At 36.9% G+C, this 19729-nt stretch overlaps 2 protein-coding genes across 3 annotated transcripts in view; both read right to left on the reverse strand.

Moving 5' to 3' along the window:
- Positions 1–4383: 4383 nt before the first annotated feature.
- pdcd4b (programmed cell death 4b) lies at positions 4384–13970 on the reverse strand. Of its 2 annotated transcripts, none has more exons than XM_054604230.1 (12): positions 13882–13970; positions 13380–13450; positions 12510–12824; positions 10060–10154; positions 9632–9745; positions 9255–9476; positions 7775–7872; positions 7092–7206; positions 6437–6544; positions 6008–6118; positions 5199–5338; positions 4384–5115 (listed from the first exon to the last, which is right to left on the reverse strand). In XM_054604230.1, exons 2-12 carry the CDS (start codon positions 13420–13422, stop codon positions 5055–5057), a joined length of 1422 nt encoding a protein of 473 aa, XP_054460205.1. In that variant the 5' UTR covers positions 13423–13450; positions 13882–13970; the 3' UTR covers positions 4384–5054. The 2 variants fall into 2 exon arrangements, with proteins under 2 accessions (XP_054460205.1, XP_054460204.1); XM_054604229.1 differs by having other exon boundaries at positions 13380–13488; positions 13882–13964.
- Positions 13971–16178: 2208 nt separating this feature from the next.
- The window catches only part of rbm20 (RNA binding motif protein 20), a 43904-nt gene continuing 40353 nt past the window's right edge, over positions 16179–19729 (reverse strand). The window contains exons 13-14 of the mRNA XM_054605076.1: positions 17805–17926; positions 16179–16257 (exon numbers count right to left, since the gene is read on the reverse strand). Coding sequence (XP_054461051.1) covers positions 16189–16257; positions 17805–17926 — 191 coding nt within the window. The 3' untranslated portion in view covers positions 16179–16188. The remainder of the gene's footprint in view (positions 16258–17804; positions 17927–19729) is intronic.

A 19729-nucleotide genomic window follows, 5' to 3' on the forward strand; every position in this document is an offset into this window, starting at 1 on the left:
CACGCCTCACCAGCGCTATCACGAGACTTTGACATACAATCACATGGAGGATAAACACTTCATTTACACGGTGCTTTAACACGACGAATGACTCTGTCAGGCGTGTATGAAGGAATAACACAATAATAAACATGTTAAAATAATAATAAACATGTTAAAATAATAATAAACATGTTAAAATAATAATAAACATGTTAAAATAATAACACACAATAATAAACATGTTAAAATAATAACACACATAATAATAAACATGTTAAAATAATAATAAACATGTTAAAATAATAACACACAATAATAATAAACATGTTAAAATAATAATAAACATGTTAAAATAATAATAATAAACATAATAATAAACAAATAATAAAATAATAATAAACATGTTAAAATAATAAACATGTTAAAATAATAATAAACATGTTAAAATAATAATAAATATAATAATAAACATGTAAACAAAATAATAAACATGTTAAAATAATAAAAACATGTTAAAATAATAAACATAATAATAAACATGTTAAAATAATAATGTTAATAATAATAAACATGTTAAAATAATAACACATAAAATAAAAATAATAATAAACATGTTAATAATAATAAACATGTTAAAATAATAATAAACATGTTAAAATAATAACACATAATAATAATAAACATGTTAAAATAATAAAATAATAAACATGAATAATAAAATAATAAAAATAAAACATGTTAAAATAATAACACAGAATAATAATAAACATGTTAAAATAATAACACAGAATAATAATAAACATGTTAAAATAATAACAGAATTATAAACAAGTAAAAGTCACATGTTAAAATAATAACACAGAATTATAAACAAGAATAATAAGTAATAAGTCACATGTTAATAAAAGTCACATGTTAAAATAATAACACATAGAATAATAAACAAGTAAAATCACATGTTAAAAAATAACACAGAATAATAAACAAGTAAAAGTCACATGTTAAAATAATAACACATAGAATAATAAACAAGTAAAAGTCACATGTTAAAATAATAACACATAAAAGTCACATGTTAAAATAATAACACAGAATAATAAACAAGTAAAAGTCACATGTTAAAATAATAACACAGAATAATAAACAAGTAAAAGTCACATGTTAAAATAATAACACAGAATAATAAACAAGTAAAAGTCACATGTTAAAAATAATAACACAGAATAATAAACAAGTAAAAGTCACATGTTAAAATAATAACACAGAATAATAAACAAGAATGTTAAAATAAACAAGTAAATAGTCACATGTTAAAAATAATAACACATAGAATAATAAACAAGTAAAAGTCACATGTTAAAATAATAACACAGAATAATAAACAAGTAAAAGTCACATGTTAAAAATAATAACACAGAATAATAATAAAAGTCACATGTTAAAATAATAACACATAGAATAATAAACAAGTAAAAGTCACATGTTAAAATAATAACACATAGAATAATAAACAAGTAAAAGTCACATGTTAAAAATAATAACACATAGAATAATAAACAAGTAAAAGTCACATGTTAAAATAATAAACATGTTAGAATAATAAACAATAAAAGTCACATGAATAATAAACAAGTAAAAGTCACATGTTAAAATAATAACACAAAATAATAAAAGTCACATGTTAAAATAATAACACAGAATTATAAACAAGTAAAAGTCACATGTTAAAATAATAACACATAGAATAATAAACAAGTAAAAGTCACATGTTAAAATAATAACACATAGAATAATAAACAAGTAAAAGTCACATGTTAAAAATAATAACACATAAAATAATAAACAAGTAAAAGTCACATGTTAAAATAATAACACATAGAATAATAAACAAGTAAAAGTCACATGTTAAAAATAATAGAATAATAAACAGGTAAAAGTCACATGTTAAAAATTCTTACATCTACCTTTCCCTCACTCAAAAACAGATATATGAATATGCACATATTGTTTTATTTGAAAAGTGGAACTCATATTTTATGATGTGATGATTCATGTTTGTAATGTATAAAAATGTTGTTCTGTACTGTAAATTCGTAAATGTAGCTGTGTAATACATATATGAGTAAACAGTATACAACTTTCCTCTGAAATGCATTGTGATATAAGAACACAGTAGCGTAAACTGGTGGTAAATAAACTGTATACATCTTACTATATTCGCTTAAACAAACGTATTACTACAACAAGTATGCAACACTCTTAATTAAACAGATTAACAGTTGAAAAACCAAACATCATGGTCATGATTTTGAGTAATGTCGTTCTGTGAGCCGCCTGTGGGTGGCAGTAGAGCACTGTGGCTGAGGGCGCAGTGACGGTCTGAATCCAGAAGGTGGCAGCAATGCATTACAACGGAAAGCGACTGCCGTAAAAAACACCAACGAAGAAGAAGAAGATACGAGCGCAGGAAACGGTCACGTGATTGTCGTGGAAGCGTTGACCTGACAACCGTTTAAAGCTCTTCCTGGTGCTGAAGGTGGGATTGTTGTTTTATCTGTCTCTGGGATTGGAAACAATTCAGAATTTAAAAACCAATGTAACTGAACAGATACAGCGGGGTGTTGTCAGTGAACTGTATTCATCTGGTTGATTAAATAAATAAACATTTACTTAAACTGAGCCTCTGTCGCGTGCTAAACGTGCTAAACCTAGCTAGCTTTGTGTTGAGCTAACAGCTGGATAATGTGTCATAAAATACGAAATACGATTATTACACCAAACATATACATCAGCTCGTCGTTATTTCATAAACATGCTGTCATGTACTCATTGATAACCTGCCTGCATCCACATCTTAACGTTTACGTCACTCTCCTCCGCTTTACGGCTCCTCCAACTGCATCCACAGCTTAACGTTTACGTCACTCTCCTCCGCTTTACGGCTCCTCCAACTGCATCCACAGCTTAACGTTTACGTCACTCTCCTCCGCTTTACGGCTCCAACACTGTCAACTCTCCATTTACACCTTTCTCCTCTAATAAAGACCCAGTAACATTAGCAGCTATACTGATGAGCCCACAGTGTCATATGTTTTAAATCTTTGGCTTCTCTTCCTCAGTCTGTGTCTAATAAACATGTTTAATGTAGTAAACTAATGTGTTTACTGTACCTTTCAGCAGGCACTCAGAGGACACCATGCCAGAAGTCAAGTCAATATTCAGAGAAGTTCTGCCCAAACAAGGTTTGTATCACAGCAGTAGTTACAAACTAAAGGCTGTTTGTGGTGCTCAATACAACATGAGAACTGTTTGGAAATGTGCAAAAGCTTGCAAAATTAGTCAGTGGGTGCTCTGTGTTATGTGCTCACTCTTTACAGTCTCTACAGCAGACATTGTTGCTGTGTAAACTGTTATATAATATGGGACAGTACTAGAGCTAGATGTAGTTCTGGTGTTAAAAGTGTAATTCTTTCAGGGGCGAAGAAAAAGGTGTGTGAAATGTCCAGATGTTACATGCATTGAGTGATTGGTAAAAACAGACCTTCAGTGCAACAGAAATTAAAAACATCGGCTAGCGACTGCTTAACGAGTCACAAATGAGAGCATACACAGATGTTAGTGGGGTTTTTTTTTAATTCTGGGGGTTACAAGCCACTAGAATGATACAACTATAACTGCAGACATGTTTTGAAGTGACTCCCTCGCAGCAGTACTTTATTTAAAAGATTGTACGTAGATAGAACTTTTCTCACTTCTTATATGTGAGAGGCTTTTGTGAAAAATTACAACAATCCAGCCAAGTCTCATTATCTTTGCATCTAAGCCAAGATTAGCTGATGAGAACATATATATTTGAGTTCATTTTTTTCCCTTTCTTATTTGGCAACATCCACAGGGCAACTTTCCATGGAAGATGTACCTACCATGGTTCTGTGCAAGCCAAAGCTGCTCCCACTCAAATCAGTCACCCTAGAGAAACTGGAGAAGATGCAGATGGAGGCTCAAGAAGCCGTCAAGCAGCAGGAGCTGGCAATGAAGGAGCAGTCGCAGTAGCCACCCAATGAACTATTCCAAACAGCAGGAATGGTCAAACTGGCAGAGAATTCCTTCAGATGGATGGCAAAGATCCAGTTTTCACACACTGATAGAAGTGTTCGCATGGACACTCTCATTAGTAAGGATTACATCTATCGCTTGCCAGTTTTTCCAGTATGGTCGACTACTAAGACCTGTGTACTTCTACTCTACTCTCTTTTGTATTATAGCGTCTGTAATTTGGCATTAATGCATTTGAAATTGAACAGCTCATTTGTTGAGTGAATATAGGGCAGAGCAATGAATGTGTCGGATCAAAGAAGTCATAAGATGTAGTTGGTGTTGTGTGACATTCACAAAAACAGTCTTGGATTATTTAATAGGGATTTAATGAACAAACAAGGAGCAATACGTGGTACGTTTCACACACCGTATTCCCCAGATATAAAAATAAACATTCTAAACACCATTTTGTGAAGCTACCCAACTGGTATTTCTTTTTTGCACTTCACTCATGCCTTGATACCTTCAATAATGACATCTTTGTGTAATTTAAAGGGTAAAAAGAAAAAGCCAGCACAGCATAGAAACAGCAGCTAGTTAGGGGGCCAGTATTGCAATTAACCAATGTGCTCCCCTTTCTTTAAATTTTTTATACCCCTTTATAAAGCTTTTGACACAAGCCAGTCATCTTTGTACAAACACTGCTTTCTACAAAAACACAAGAGGAGTGGCAGTGAAATCAAGACTATACTGTACAAAACAACATGGAATGACTGACACTGCAAGGTGTGGCACTTTAAGGGTTAGCTTATGTAATTGTTTATATTGAAAAACCTTGACGAAAGTGATCCACTTCAGTTTCAAGCAAAAGTGCAGTTGTTGTTTTTTTACCCTACTTCAATTTGAGAATTTTACATTCTTTTGACTGTTAGAAGGGAAAAAATGTACCCGATTATTTTGAAAAATATGCAAGTAAAAAAGTAGCTTCATCCTTTTTCTTTTTTAAAGGAAATCTGGCACATAAAAAGGGCTCCTCAGTAACTTTCAACTTTGACAACACCACCATCTCCCTCGCTGACAAATCTCTTCCGGCCTCTGAAAACAGACAGAACATATTAACCCAGAGTTAAAAAACATCAAAAACAGGGAAACAAGCGTGTAAGGTGTGTTTCACTTACCGACAGGGACAAAGATCTCTTAACTTTACATCAATGATTCCCATACTGAAGCTCTTATCAACAAATTGCTCCATGATGAAGTATGCACGGGGGACATCAATGTTGATTTCAGCAATGTCCATATAAACTCTTTCATAGCCCTATGAAAGAAAAAGAAAAAAAGACACTATATCAAGGGTGTAGATTTGCATATGGGCGAAATGACATTTTCTACCATAAATAATATTACAATCTTTTTCTCAAAATATTTAAAACTATTTCCAGACTTCCCATAGAACACAGATATGTGGAGGTACGTTTTGAATGTGAGGAACATTTTTAAATTCTTTTAAACTCAAAATTTTAAGATTTTCAATTCCACAGTTATATAAACAAAAAAATATTTTAGTTTATCATTGAGGTGAACAGGTGCCACATGCACATTAAAAGAGTTTAAAGATACAAAAGAGGAGGGAAGAGAGGTGTTTTGACTCATCAGGGATAACATTAAATTAGAAAAGTTTATCTACAGAAGAGTAAAAAAAATGTACATAATGCCAAAGAGCCATACTGCATTATGTGCCATTATATTTTTATATTTAAACGGATACAGAAACATTTTTCAGAACGCAGGAAATTAATTGCTTGACGCTCAAAAATGTCCAAGGGAGGAACCCAAAACGCCCTGATTAAAATGTGCCCCTACCAATGTTGAAACCAAACCTACTCAATAGCTGTCTATCATACTTTAAGGCTAGCAAACAAATCAACTGATGCTTGGTGAAATAATGATGTGCATTTCATAATTCAAACACCAGGTGGCGCCCTACCCTTCTCATTTGGTCCACAGTGATGACGGAGGACGCAGAGAGCGCCTTGAGTAGCTGCAGAACCATTTTCAATGTTTTCTCTCCTTTGGACTCCAACACCATCACTATCGCCTGAGGGACACAGAAATATTCACAGACTTGTATTAGTACTCAAAAACATTTGCTGCAAATCTACAAGAAGCACTTACTCCAGTACATCGTTTTTTATCTATTTATTTTAGTTGAGACCAAGAGGTGTTCATGCTCTTAAAAGGGGATTTCCTGTCATCTGCACACACAATGCTGTTCAGGTAAAGAATAAAAATGTTCTTCTTTCTCTTTCAGTTTAAGGAGGGGTTTTTTCTCATGTTTTGCCTCTGACAAACCTGTTATGTTAGGCTTTAAGGGAAGTCTGAGTTTGATCTATTCAAACTAATACTAAGCCGTTACCTCATAGACAAACTCATGGTGGAAATGGGGAACTTCCAGATCTCTCAGGCACCTCTCCGCCTCCTTGCTGTCTCCAGAGAGGATGTACTCCTTCAGCAGCAGGTTCATCTGACAATACAGAGAATAAGAAATTAAAATGATTAACCTTTGACATTTTTCTTACAGCTACTAAAAATTGGAAAAAGAGCACCAATCAGTTGTAACTGTAGGGAACTCTTGGACTTGAGGATGTGTTAAGGCTCTAAGCAGAATGGATTAAAGTTTATGAATCATGGTATCACAACCAATAACCTCAAATAACTGTTACCCAGACACGTACATTGATATTGTTATACATGTTAAAAGTCCAGAGTGTAGGATTTGGTGGCATCTTGCTGTGAGTTTGCAGACTGAAACCAACGGAAACTTCATTGCATTTCCTAGCATTCAAAATGTCTTTCCTGTCTACGTTGCCTCTTTCAGATGGGAAATTTACTGAGCTTGGAAAGCTTTACAAGCACAAAATAATGACTTTTGACACACAAATAAATAATAATTCTACTGAATTTTGGTCAGAAAAGCTGAAATAAGTGGATAAACAGAAGATACTAGACGAGAGCTAATAAAGCACAGGTCGACTACCAACGTCTTCTCCAGTCTGCTTTATGTAATCTACCTCTTTGATGAGCTGTGTGACGGGTCTCTGTCCTCCGCCCGTCCCCCACTGGTTGTCTATGCGTAGGCCCTCCATGCTCATCTTCAGCAGCACTGTCGCCCGGTCCAGTGACTCTCTGCAGGGTAAAATACAGGCATAGTTGTCACACTGCAACACTGTCCTTCATCACTGCTTTCTTTACGGTCTACTCTCTCTAACCTGAAAGTCATCACACTGTGTCTGCTCTGATTTACACAAATTGTGTGTTTTACATGTTTGTTACACCGGTTTGGTGGGTGTTTGATACAGAGCCCCTTTACCAAAAGTTGCTTGTATTGTTTTAGAAACTTTTGTTCATCACATTGTTACACTTACTGCAAAACACTTTGGTTGGAACTTGATTCCTATATGTGATCTAGAATGCTAACAAGATATGTTTAAATTACCTTTAATACATTTTAACTCTTGTTTACATGAATTAATGCACACCTCAAAGAACGGTCCAGATTCTCCTGCACTCTTCCCTTTTTTCTTGAACCGACCACTCTTTATGCTTCATCTCATGATAGGAATCTTATATGTACACACAATATGTATGATATTATTGACTGAATACTCTTATCTTTAGGGATTTGCTATAACCTCTGAGGTGATAATAATAAAACAGGAAACTAAAACCACAGCAACAGCAGAGCTCAGCCTACCTTGTGTATTGACAGTCCACTCTGCCTTTGTAGGCCTCGATGTAGCTCTTGGACAATATTTGGTCGCTCACAGCTCGTGCAATGAATTGGCCCACCAACTGGAAAATGAACACAGGAAGAAAAAAAGTGTAAAGAAATTAAAATTCAAACAGTACACCTCAAGAATGTACTACTGTTTTTGTTTTGTCTGTCATGTGTCTGTTGTGTTACAAATGGGCTGACATTGAATGTAGTTGTGCATCCTTGGGTTGCAAAGTCAAAAGATGACAGATGTAGACTGTAGTAGCTTTTCTGTATTTCAAGAATGCAGTGAGGAATGAACATTTGTTCAGAACGTCACTAGCAATTGTATGCTCACTTTTTTTTCTTTTTTTAAATCTGGGAATTCCTTTCTATTTCATTTGTTTCAAATTAATTTTGTTTCTATATCGACAATACACGACAAAGCCAGATTTAAAACCAACAATGTGAATTACTTCAAGGATCAGTGTCCTGTCCTCAGTGAATAGCAGTTAATAGAATACAGAATACATGACATCTAATTGATTTAATACAGTATGTTTTTAAGTCAAACAAACAATTCTGTTACACATGAAGTTGCAGTTTGAAGAACTGGTCCCACAACAACACTGCCAGATGACTGACAGTGGGCCTCAGAGGCTCATGTGCATCTGTTTGTTTACAGTAGTGTAGTCACGTGACGTAGGGAAACGAAAGAGCTGGCTTTGCTCTTCTGGCCTCGACAAAGCCAGCGCTTATTACTGATCATTGTTCCTGTACAGACAAGAGGCAGCTCTCATTTGAGCCGTGGCTGTGGCTAGACTCTGCGGCACATGAGGAGAAAGAGAGGAGTGTGCAGTGTGTGTGAGAAAGTGAAAAAGAGAGAGTGAAAGGGGTAAAGGGGAGGAGGTGGCGGCTGGGCAGAGTCATAATATCCCTTTAAACACACAGAGAGCTGTGAGCCCCAATGAGACAGTGACAGGAGGGGTGTGGGGGGGGAGGACGACCAATAACCCTTTGAGCGTCCTTTGCTGAGCTTGCACTTTGTGAGCACAGACAGACAATGGACAGAGATCTCATGTCTGTGCAGGCTGAAAAGGGGAGCGCACACACACTCTCTCTCACACTCACACACACTCACACACACACATTAACACATGAACCCACAGTGTTGTTCCCCTCGGCTCCACCACAGACTGCGTAGAAAAAACACCACCAAAACAGAGGCATGCTTTCAGCTAACAAGTCTGACTAGTCTTGTGTTTACTGTAATGGGACTGACGTCAGTTTGTTAAAGCGCCCTGGTAACATGGTGCGTATTTCTCCACTAAGCCACAACAGTTCTTTCAGTATTATAGTTTGGATTTCTCAGTTAATACCCATCCTGAATTGACAATTCAATTTAAGGTAATTTAACACAAACACAAAAATTGAGCTTTGGGTGTACACATTCTTATCTCCAGACCCTCAGGAGACTCACCTGCGGGGCTCCGGGTGTATCCAGGACCAGATCAGGCAGCTCCAGGAGCAGCTTGTCAAAGGAGCATTCCATGTCGCTGCGGGACAGCACCGACCCACACAGGTCCGCCAGCAGCCTGGAGGTGAGCTCCCGGTGGCTGGCTTTGGCCTCCAGGGCCAGTGACACAGCCAGCGATGGAACCTCGCTCCGCATGGGTCCCAAGTTCAGTTCTGCAAGCAGCTCCTGGAGGTAGAGACAGACGTTAACTCACGCACGTGCTTGATGGTTCTGTTCATGTCTTTCAATTCTTGTTATTTTTTTAGAGGACTCTCTATGTCGATTTCCGCTTCTGTTACGCATAAGCAGGTTTACTGACGGGTTGTTTCCTGCACACTTACCGCTACTTCATTTGTGTCTCCATGTTCAAAGTACTCTTGCACTATGGGGATGACTGTCTTCTCAAAGTCCCTCTCATCCAGTGGAGGAACCACAGTCTCATACACACAGTTTTCCTGTCAAAGCACAATCACATTCCAGGTCTAGTGTTAGACAGCTTCAATAAGGATGAGCTGCAATACATGATGGGAATCTTATCAAGCATAAACATATACAGTCTTTGGTATTTATATGACATTTGTTATTTTATCCACTTTATAGTTTAATGAAAAAAACGTACAATACGATGCAAGTTAGAACAGCAACACACACACATTTTTTGTATAAATGCAGGGCTGTGTATTGGATTGCATTAGATTATACTAGTGATCATGCTAATCCAAACACTGCATACGTTAAAGACGTACAATATGAACACCACAGTCAGTACCTGAGCTTCGTCATAGTTGGGGTCTTTCTGATCGACCTCCTGCGGTTCATAAACTTCACCAGATCGGCCCCACACACCTTTTCCTCCAGCCCCACCTGCAGACAAAGGTCAGTGAAGAAATAAGACATGAAAGAAAGAAAATTAAGTTGCAGCTTTTGGGAGCATCAGGTTCTCTGAACATGATATCCCTGAAATAGAACTCCTGAAAAACAAAGTCAAAGCCTTGACAACGCAGACACAATTAGGAGGTGTGTTGGTGAGGGTTACAGAGCATGATGTCAAACTGAAACAGAAAGGGTGATGCTCATCTATAGGCCTTTCAACAGAATTGCATTGTAAAGCAACAGCTTGGGTCCCTGTTTACTTCCGGTCAGCTGATGTCATTTACATACACTGCAACAGGTAATAAACTTGGACACATTTGGAATGTTTTCATTTACAACCCTAAAAAGGTCTACAGCACAGAAACATCTTCAAACCTCAAGTGTTTTCGTATCATTTGTCCGATTAAATCTTATGAGCTGAACTGTATGGTGCTAGTTTCAGACCAACCTTCAGAATCTGCTCAATAAGAGCCTGACCCCCCCACGCTGTGAGAGGGCCAGTACCCCCACTGGTTATTTTGTTGTCCTGACCTACAAACATCATAAGAGACTTCCAGATTTGTTTTCAGATGCGTTTGATATTTTTATTATAGGCCTTGTAGTGTTAAGTCTCTCTTATTTGCTTTCAAGTGCAAGTACAGCTCAAGCTTCAAGAAAGAAATAACAGTAAAGAAAAATGACAAACCTACTGGTTGACAAACAGTCAACCAGTAGGTCTTAAACTTAACACCGAGTGTGCAGTCAGTTACTCAGTGTTTTAGTCAGAACCACACAATATATTTAAAACATCATTGTATGATCTGTGTTCCATCTCTCTGATAGACTTCCTTTTCTCACATTGCACACATCTCTGAGCTATAGTTTAGAGCACAAGTTAGACTTCATAAAAGGTCATGTAGTACTATAGTTATGATAATATTGCTGAAGTTATATGGAACATTATCCTTAGGGCTAATCTGTACTAATACCCATGCTACAGTTTTTATCCAAAAGGACCAAACATGCTGTGATATAATCCCTCTATCTGGGGAGGTGACGCCTTTGTATGTTACACAAACTAACATCTGCTGGGTGCGAGGTAAGCACTAACAGATTGAAGACAGTTTAAGAAGCCCAATAGCAAGCAGCTTGTGTGACATGCTCTAAACCTCCATTAGTCCTAACCAATGTAGTGGCGTGGCACATGCCGCTATATTTAGCACAGCCCACATTGGTTGTGCAAAACCGTTCCACTCCAGCATCTTAAACATGGTGGATGCTAGTTCACTCAGGCCAGAGATTCTGCACATCCACTGTATTTGTATTACAAATACTGCAAAACAGACTTTTGATGCAGGAGAACTCAGAGCTCAAACAACAGAGCTCCACTGGTGTGACGGTTTTGTTATGCAACCAAAGAAATAACGACAGACAGTGTGCCAAGAAAAGCTCAACCTGCTCCAGTTCAACCGCCCATGGGAGCAAAGTGACTGAGAAAAAGTATCTGAAGAGTATTGCAGACTAATGGGACATACAAGGAGGCATTGCATACTTACATAAGGACCCATAGTGAGAGACAGCTAGAGCGAATATTGTTGACACTTGCTAAATTCTGATCTACTTATACATTTGTGATGTGATGTGTCAGTGTTTAAATTACAGTTAGGGGCAAGGAGAATGCACGTCAGATGAGCCATCTTTGGTTTGATGCATAAATTGTATAAAGAAAGGGAGCAATTATCCAACATTAGCTGAATGCCTAATACTGCAATATGAGAGGTCCCCAACAAAAATAAAGAATGCATACATAGCTATCACTGTGCCTTTCAGTGACTCTAAAACAGAGAACACATCTCAATAAGAACTCAATTTCCCTTAAAGATAGCAGCCAGTTGTTTTTGGAGGCCCACATGGCAATCCAAAAAGGTAAAACATTCACATCACATCCAATGCATTGACAGATTATCACTATCAAAGGCTTCTGGTACACTTAAAACACATAGATTATTATTTGACCTCTAATGGAAATTTCCAGAAAGGCTTGGCTGAGCATATGTTATAAAAGAAAAGGGTGCTTTTAGATGGGAGTGACCTGCTTAAAATCACCTAGCCATTTGTGTACATGGTAATTGGTTTATGGCTGCTAGCTGGAGCACCAACAGGTGACAACAAGTAGGTCACACAATGATGAAGACCTTCCCTTTGAAGCACTGGGCACTGAAACACAGAGGCTCTTTTAACTTTTGCTCGCCGTGGTAATGACCAGCAAAAGGTTATCCTTTGAACATTACAGAAACAGAGACATTTGATCTGTTGATTATTCTAATGTTACATGATAACATTACTGAAATGTTGAAATCTTCTCACCCTTCTTTGGCAGACCTCTGCCCTTGCCCAGTCGGGACTTCCTGTCCAGCAGCTTGCTCTTAGGGCTGGTCGGTGCCACCGAGGTTCCCCTGACCACGTCCCCGTTATCGCTGAGAGAGTCCCCCCTGCCCGAGTCCCTGGAGGAGTTCTTCCTCAGCCTCCGCTTGGCCTTCGCCTTGAGTCGTGCTTCGTGGATGCTGTTGCTAGACGAGGACAACCAGTTGCCATTGATCTCATTTTTGATGTTTTTGTTGACAACCAGTCCTGCATTGTCTTCATCTCCGGATACCAGGGAGTCACTCAGGTCATCCGCCTCTGTTGGGTTTCAAGAAAAAAATGGGGGAAGAGTTTATCCAGTACCAGTCAAAAGTTTGGACACACCTTCTCATTCAATGGTTTTTCTTTATTTTATTTTTTTTCTACATTGTAGATTAATATTAAAGACATCCAAACTATGAAGGAACACATATGGAATTATGTGGTAAACAAACAAATGCTCAACAAACCAGAATATGTTTTATATTTTAGATTCTTCAAAGTAGTTGAATGAGAAGGTGTGTACAAACTTTTGACTGCTACTGTATGTTGAGAAACTATGAGTAAGTAGCTTAGCTGATACATATATTTCTGTTGTTGAAAGCAGGAGCCATGTGCAAATACAATGAACCCAGGAACAGATGCTTCACATCACACTGAATTATACTACAGTCAAATTCTCACAGAAGTCAACTACAGTTTGGAGGACGTGCAGCAGAATGACATCAAAAACATATTCAACATCACACAGCCTGCAGGCAGTGCAAGAAAATGAGCAAACAACCACTTCCTCAGAGACAAGGAATGAGCCCTTTAAACAGCTCACACACTCACCGACGGGGTTTGCGTTCAGCCAGGCAGCGCAGTCAGTTGCCATGTTGTACAGTAGAAAAGAGATGTTGCAGCTGAACAGTTTGCAAAAAAAAATAAAGTCAAATGATACCTGCAAAACATAAATTGTACATGCAGAAATATGGTCAATAACATGCCCAGACATGGTGCAGCCTCCCCCCCCTCCTCCTCCTCCAGCCTCTCTGTTGGTAAACAAAGGCTATGGTGCGTTGGCTGTAATGTCTCCTGAACTACAGAGTATCTAATGCACGGATTACACGATGCATGCTGCAACACTGTCTCTTAGTCTGCAGCGTTTATTACCATTGGCATGTATCGCTGACTCGACAGGTTGAAATATAACATTAAAGCTCGTCGTGCATCCTTTAAAAAACACCCATAAAGCCTTTAAATCATAAACAACATCGACACATGTAAAGTGCATGTCTATCATCTCTTGAATTGTCTGTTAGATAACTCACAATAACTAAAAAAAATCACTGACCGTCCGTCGCGTCCAGGCTTCAAACTCTGACACCAACCCTGTTGTTTTCGATTTATCTACCCAGCAACGCAGGCGCGCAGGTCTGCGTTTCTCCTCTCTGATTGGCTGGAGTTGTGTCGGGGTTTTAAGCAGAGAACCAATGAAAACACAACACGGACTTTTCTTCTCGCATGTTCCGTGTAGTTGATGTGGTTTGCAAGTGCTGCCCCCTGTCGGCCTGTCTGGGCTGCAGAGCTGCTATTTCTATTTCTGGGGATATGATCACATCGGTTAAATAATGATGATGGGTGATATTGATGATAATGATTGATTGACACTGTCTTAGTTATTATCATGATTTGTTCTTTTGTCCAAAGCATGTTAACCATCCTGATCAGGTCACTTAAAAACAATATGTTGTGTAAACCTACTGTCTGAGTAAGCAGACTACATATATATATATATATATGACATATATATATATGACATATATATATGACAGTGCCATTTAAACAAAAAAAAATGCATCCATTTTGGACATGTTCAGAGTTAAATGTCCAAACAAACAAGAATATCACAACAACTATTTAGTTTAAGCACCCATGTGTTTTTATGCCTCAACACTTGGGGGAGCTCTTTTACAACACTCTCACTCTAATCCTACCATAAACTGGTAAATTACAGAAAATGAATGGATGAATGGCGGTATAGCCGTTACAAACCTTATAGCATATAGATTATATACAGTACCAGTCAAAAGTTTGGACACACCTTCTCATTCAACTACTTTGAAGAATGTAAAATATAAAACATATTCTGGTTTGTTGAGCATTTGTTTGTTTACCACATAATTCCATATGTGTTCCTTCATAGTTTGGATGTCTTCAATATTAATCTACAATGTAGAAAAAAATAAAAATAAAGAAAAACCATTGAATGAGAAGGTGTGTCCAAACTTTTGACTGGTACTGTACACAGTGTTCATTTGAGAATAAAATACCTGTTGAAACAAGTTTGAAATGTTTATTTAAGGTTTTTGGCATCAAAAAGTATATGAAAATCTTGTCAAAGAAAACAACACAATCACTGATGTCACAGGATCAGTATTCACAGTATACAAAAACAGAGTCTGGCTTGATAATCGCTCTGAACAAATCCCTGTAACATGAAACTTTGCATGATCAGCTGATAAATTAAACACATGGTCCAGTTTAGGGTCTTCAATATTTAAGGCATCACACATGTCCGCAAATACGACTGGGATCGTCTTGTGATTTCAATCCAACATGAAACTTCAGAAAAATAAATATTTCTTTTGCATAGTTGCATCAGTATTAATCCAAATGATTTAAACTTTTTTTACCTGATAGACATGTATTATTGATGACAAGACAGAAAAATAGAAAGAGCCTTTAAACCCCCAAATATAAATAAAAATGTAATGTTGTGTACTAAGCTATACATCTATTAAACACATACAACAAACCTGAGAATCCTTGTTTAACCTTGTGAAAACATTCATTGCCACATATTTGAATTTATTTTGCAACAGTTATGTATCATTGTTGCTAAAATTGATTTAAAATAATTCATAATCATTGTAAATAGATTCACATTACAAAAAATAACAAATACATTTTATCACACAAAATCCAATGAAATAAACTGTAAGAAAATTGATCAACCAAAAAAAAAAAAAAAAAAAAAAAAAAAAAGCTAATAAATACTGTAGCATCAGGTATTTACAAAATTGAGATATCTTTGGAGGCTGCACGGTGGTGTAGTGGTTAGCACTGTCGCCTCACAGCAAGAGGGGCCCGGGTTCAATTCCCAGGCTGGACAACCTTCTGTGTGGAGTTTGCATGTTCTCCCTGTGTCAGCGTGGGTTCTCTCCGGGTTCTCCGGCTTCCTCCCACAGTCCAAAGACATGCAGCTTAGGTTAATTGATGACTCTGAAATTGCCCATAGGTGTGAATGTGAGCGTGAGTGGTTGTCTGTCTATATATGTCTGCCCTGTGATAGGCTGGCGACCTGTCCAGGGTGTACCCTGCCTTCGCCCATTGACAGCTGGGACCCCCGCGACCCTTAACTGGATAAGCGGTTACGGAAGATGGATGGAGATATCTTTGGTTGCCAGTGCCATTCAAGACATCCAAACATCCCTTCTCCCAAAATATCAAAACCAGTGCAATTGTCCACATACTCTATCTTTCATGTGTCACATTATCAATGCTGTAGTTGTCCACAGACTTGCACAAACAGCACACTCACATACATGAATCTTTCCTCTGCTGTTCGCCGTAAAACACATGAGAAGTCAAGCAGATGTCACTGTGCAGCTGAAGTTTCAGCAAGAACCCCCGACAGACTCTCCTCTGCCAGCTGGGACAGGTATTTCTGTGGACGAGTGGAAGAAATGAAAAATTGTTTAATCTGATATATATCCAAGAAAGGTCAGGACAAGAAACCTGCATATTTATAAATGTCAACATTCTAGTCAAACAACCAGTTAGCCAATCGTCTCCACCAGCAGCATGTTGGATGTTTTATTATTGGATGTACTAAACATTTTTTAAAGCTAATTAATCGCTCAATCAAAGGCTGTTTTATTTTCTTCTTCTTCTTTTTGTACAGCATTTAAATACTTTGATCAAAGGTGCATCTGATGATGTCTTGGATTTAACCTAAATCGATAACAAAGTTAACAATAATTAACTAATATCTTCAAATGTAAATGTACTGTACATCTCTGTGTTTGAGTAGAACAATGTAGTTAAGTGAGTAAAGAAAAACAGAAATCTGGACATAAATGTATTCAAAAGATTAACCACCAGAACACAAACACAGAGAGCTTTGACAGACAGCACAACTGTTTTAAACTGTTTTTTTTTTTCCTCTTGGAATGTAAATCCATCAAACGTTTGAATCGCTGTTCCTCCGACTTGCCTCAGCTGTGCGGTCGGGGATGAGAGAAATGCAAGATGGCTCGGTGCTGAGTGTCCAATATTAAGAAACCTAATACATTCGCAAGTTTACATGAAATGTGTACGTTCGTTCATGTGTTTGTGCTCGTTTGTCTACCAATCTGACTGCATTTATACAATTTATTTTTAATATGTGGAGTATTTTTTTCAATTAACTTCTTAGTTAATAAAATACCCGTATGAAATTCTTTAATTTGCTTTGTTTGTCCAACAAATAGTATAAAGCACAAAGATATTTCATTTAAAGTCATATATTCCTTAATTTTGAGAAACTGGATCCAGCTAAGTTTTGGCGTTAGACAGTAAATCAACTAACAAAACCAATATTATTAGTATGAGTGAATATTCACTCTTTTTTGCAGTTCTGTTTAGAAAACACCATATTTGATGTACGATTTAAAGTAAGATTTATCCCTAAAAGAAGACAAACATAAGACTAAAGGCAAAGAAACTTAACACGCACGTGCTGACTGTATATGAAGCGATAACTCAGCAACAGGTGGTGATCTTGTGAATTTTGCAGAAATACAGATTTCAATTTTTGATATTACATGTGATAGTATAGAAGCTGTGACAGCACATGCAGACATGTTGTATATACAGTACCAGTCAAAAGTTTGGATACACCTTCTCATTCAATGGTTTTTCTTTATTTTTATTGTTTTCTACATTGTAGATTAATATTGAAGACATCCAAACTATGAAGGAACACATATGGAATTATGTGGTAAACAAACAAATGCTCAACAAACCAGAATATGTTTTATATTTTAGATTCTTCAAAGTAGTTGAATGAAAAGGTGTGTCCAAACTTTTGACTGGTACTGTATGTACTTACAGAACATACAGGGTGTTTGCACAATAAGCATCCTCATATAATTCAGGGACAAATGAATGAATACGATGTGGAATTAAAACCCAGATTATCATGTTATTCCTCCTCATCATCATCACGTGTACCTGTAGGTTCCTGTAGTGTACGGTGCTGCGGCAGTGAATGGTCTTTGCAGTCTCCTCGCTGTTGTAGAACAGTCCGCAGAGTTTACAGTAGAAGCCAGTCCTCGGCACTATGAACTCCACTCCTATGAGAAAGCAAAAACAACCTTCAAAATAAAATCCTAGAAATAAGGACCTGACAAATGAGGGTCATCACAAAGGGTATTTAGTGTGATAGCACTTGGAGTGACAGTTGCTGCACTTTGTCTTCAAATTAAAATGATATTTCTTCTCTCTATCCAAATTTTGAAAGTGAAAATAACCTGCTTATTTTATTCACTGAATACATTTTTTTTGTCATTCTCACTCATTCAAATCGACACAGAAAAACTAAAGCATGCCTCTGCCAATGGTGGGTTAAACAAATAACTTATTACCTCTCTTGAACCCCTAACTACACATCTTGCTTCTGCACTGCAACTTCAAAATACCAGGGCTGATTTGACTGATTCTAGTCAACATAAACATTTTTGAAATACAATTTTTCATTCAATTAGATACATAGAAACATACCGGAAAAGATTAAACCAAAATGAAAACTTTTAAATATACTTTTAAGTATTTTATGTCACTCAGATGGAAACTTCGCACATTGACAGCTAGATTTATTGTACAGTACCAGTCAAAAGTTTGGACACACCTTCTCATTCAATGGTTTTTCTTTATTTTTTTCTTCTACATTGTAGATTAATATTGAAGACATCCAAACTATGAAGGAACACATATGGAATTATGTGGTAAACAAACAAATGCTCAACAAACCAGAATATGTTTTATATTTTAGATTCTTCAAAGTAGTTGAATGAGAAGGTGTGTCCAAACTTTTGACTGGTACTGTATATGAAAAAAACTTCAAAAAATGCTGGAACCATGAGATTGGATGTTAGTACTTATTGAATTCATATTCGTTTACTGCACTTATCCTATTCGTAGTAGTTTGTAGCACTTATTATATTCGTATTAGTCTGTTGCAATTATTGTTTTCGTAGTAATTTGCCTCTGCACTATACTTTTGCTCTGGTTTATGCTTTAAGATGCTTGTTTAAGAAAGGAGATGCACTTATGACTTCTGGTGACTAGTAGTTCTCTTGAATACCTATGTTGAATACACTTCCTGTAAGTCGCTTTGGATAAAAGCGTCTGCTAAATGACTGTAATGTAATGTAAAATGTAATGTAAACTGCACATGAAAAGTTTCCATAAAAACAGCACAATTAAATGTTTTACTTTGATGGATGAATTAAAGAGGAAGGGACACTATTCTCTTACCTAAAGGATTACTGCACGACCTTCAAGGCATTAATATTGCGGTAAACAACTATTTGCTATCGAAAGACATAGTGCAGTCATGTCTACCTGAGCAGACAATGAAGTCACTCTCCCTCTGTGTTTGTTGTAATCAGAGCTTCTCTAGCCCGGCCGGCCATGCATGTGTGTGTGCCCTACTGGCTAGCTCTGCACTGCTCTCACACAGCGGGTACAGCCCTCAATTAAACACTGTTAGCTCTTTCAACACTGTTGATGTTGTTTGCACTGTTAGCACCGTCAGCTTCTAGCTGCTGGCTCAGCTGTGTTGAGAACCGTATTGAGTCAATAGATATGGTCTTGATTTGAAATTAAGAAAAATTTAGTTAACCTCTTAACAGTTTCTGCTTATAATTGACCTATCTTAACCTAAGTTACATATATTAGTATGTTTGTTATTGTACTCCTTTAAAAACACACTGTTCAGGTGAGTCAACAACACATATCTGGCTGTGACAATAAAAAAAAAAAAAAAATATATAGCAACAACAACCACATGATTCATCAATGTTAAATTTGAGTGTATCAACGGACACAGTTTGCCCTGGACACACACACACTCACACACACACACACACACACAC

The sequence above is a fragment of the Anoplopoma fimbria genome, chromosome 9, assembly GCF_027596085.1.
Source record: "Anoplopoma fimbria isolate UVic2021 breed Golden Eagle Sablefish chromosome 9, Afim_UVic_2022, whole genome shotgun sequence".
Classification (NCBI taxonomy): domain Eukaryota; kingdom Metazoa; phylum Chordata; class Actinopteri; order Perciformes; family Anoplopomatidae; genus Anoplopoma; species Anoplopoma fimbria.

What these genes read in the sequence shown, in the direction of transcription:
- pdcd4b (XM_054604230.1), bottom strand. Translation starts at nt 13,422, where the DNA reads ATGGCAACTGACTGCGCTGCCTGGCTGAACGCAAACCCCGTCG. An exon ending in ACCATGAGTTTGTCTATGAG is followed by an intron (nt 6,119 to 6,436) that starts GTAACGGCTTAG and finishes TGTGTCCCTCAG; the next exon opens with GCGATAGTGATGGTGTTGGA. An exon ending in AGAGATCTTTGTCCCTGTCG is followed by an intron (nt 5,116 to 5,198) that starts GTAAGTGAAACA and finishes GTCTGTTTTCAG; the next exon opens with AGGCCGGAAGAGATTTGTCA.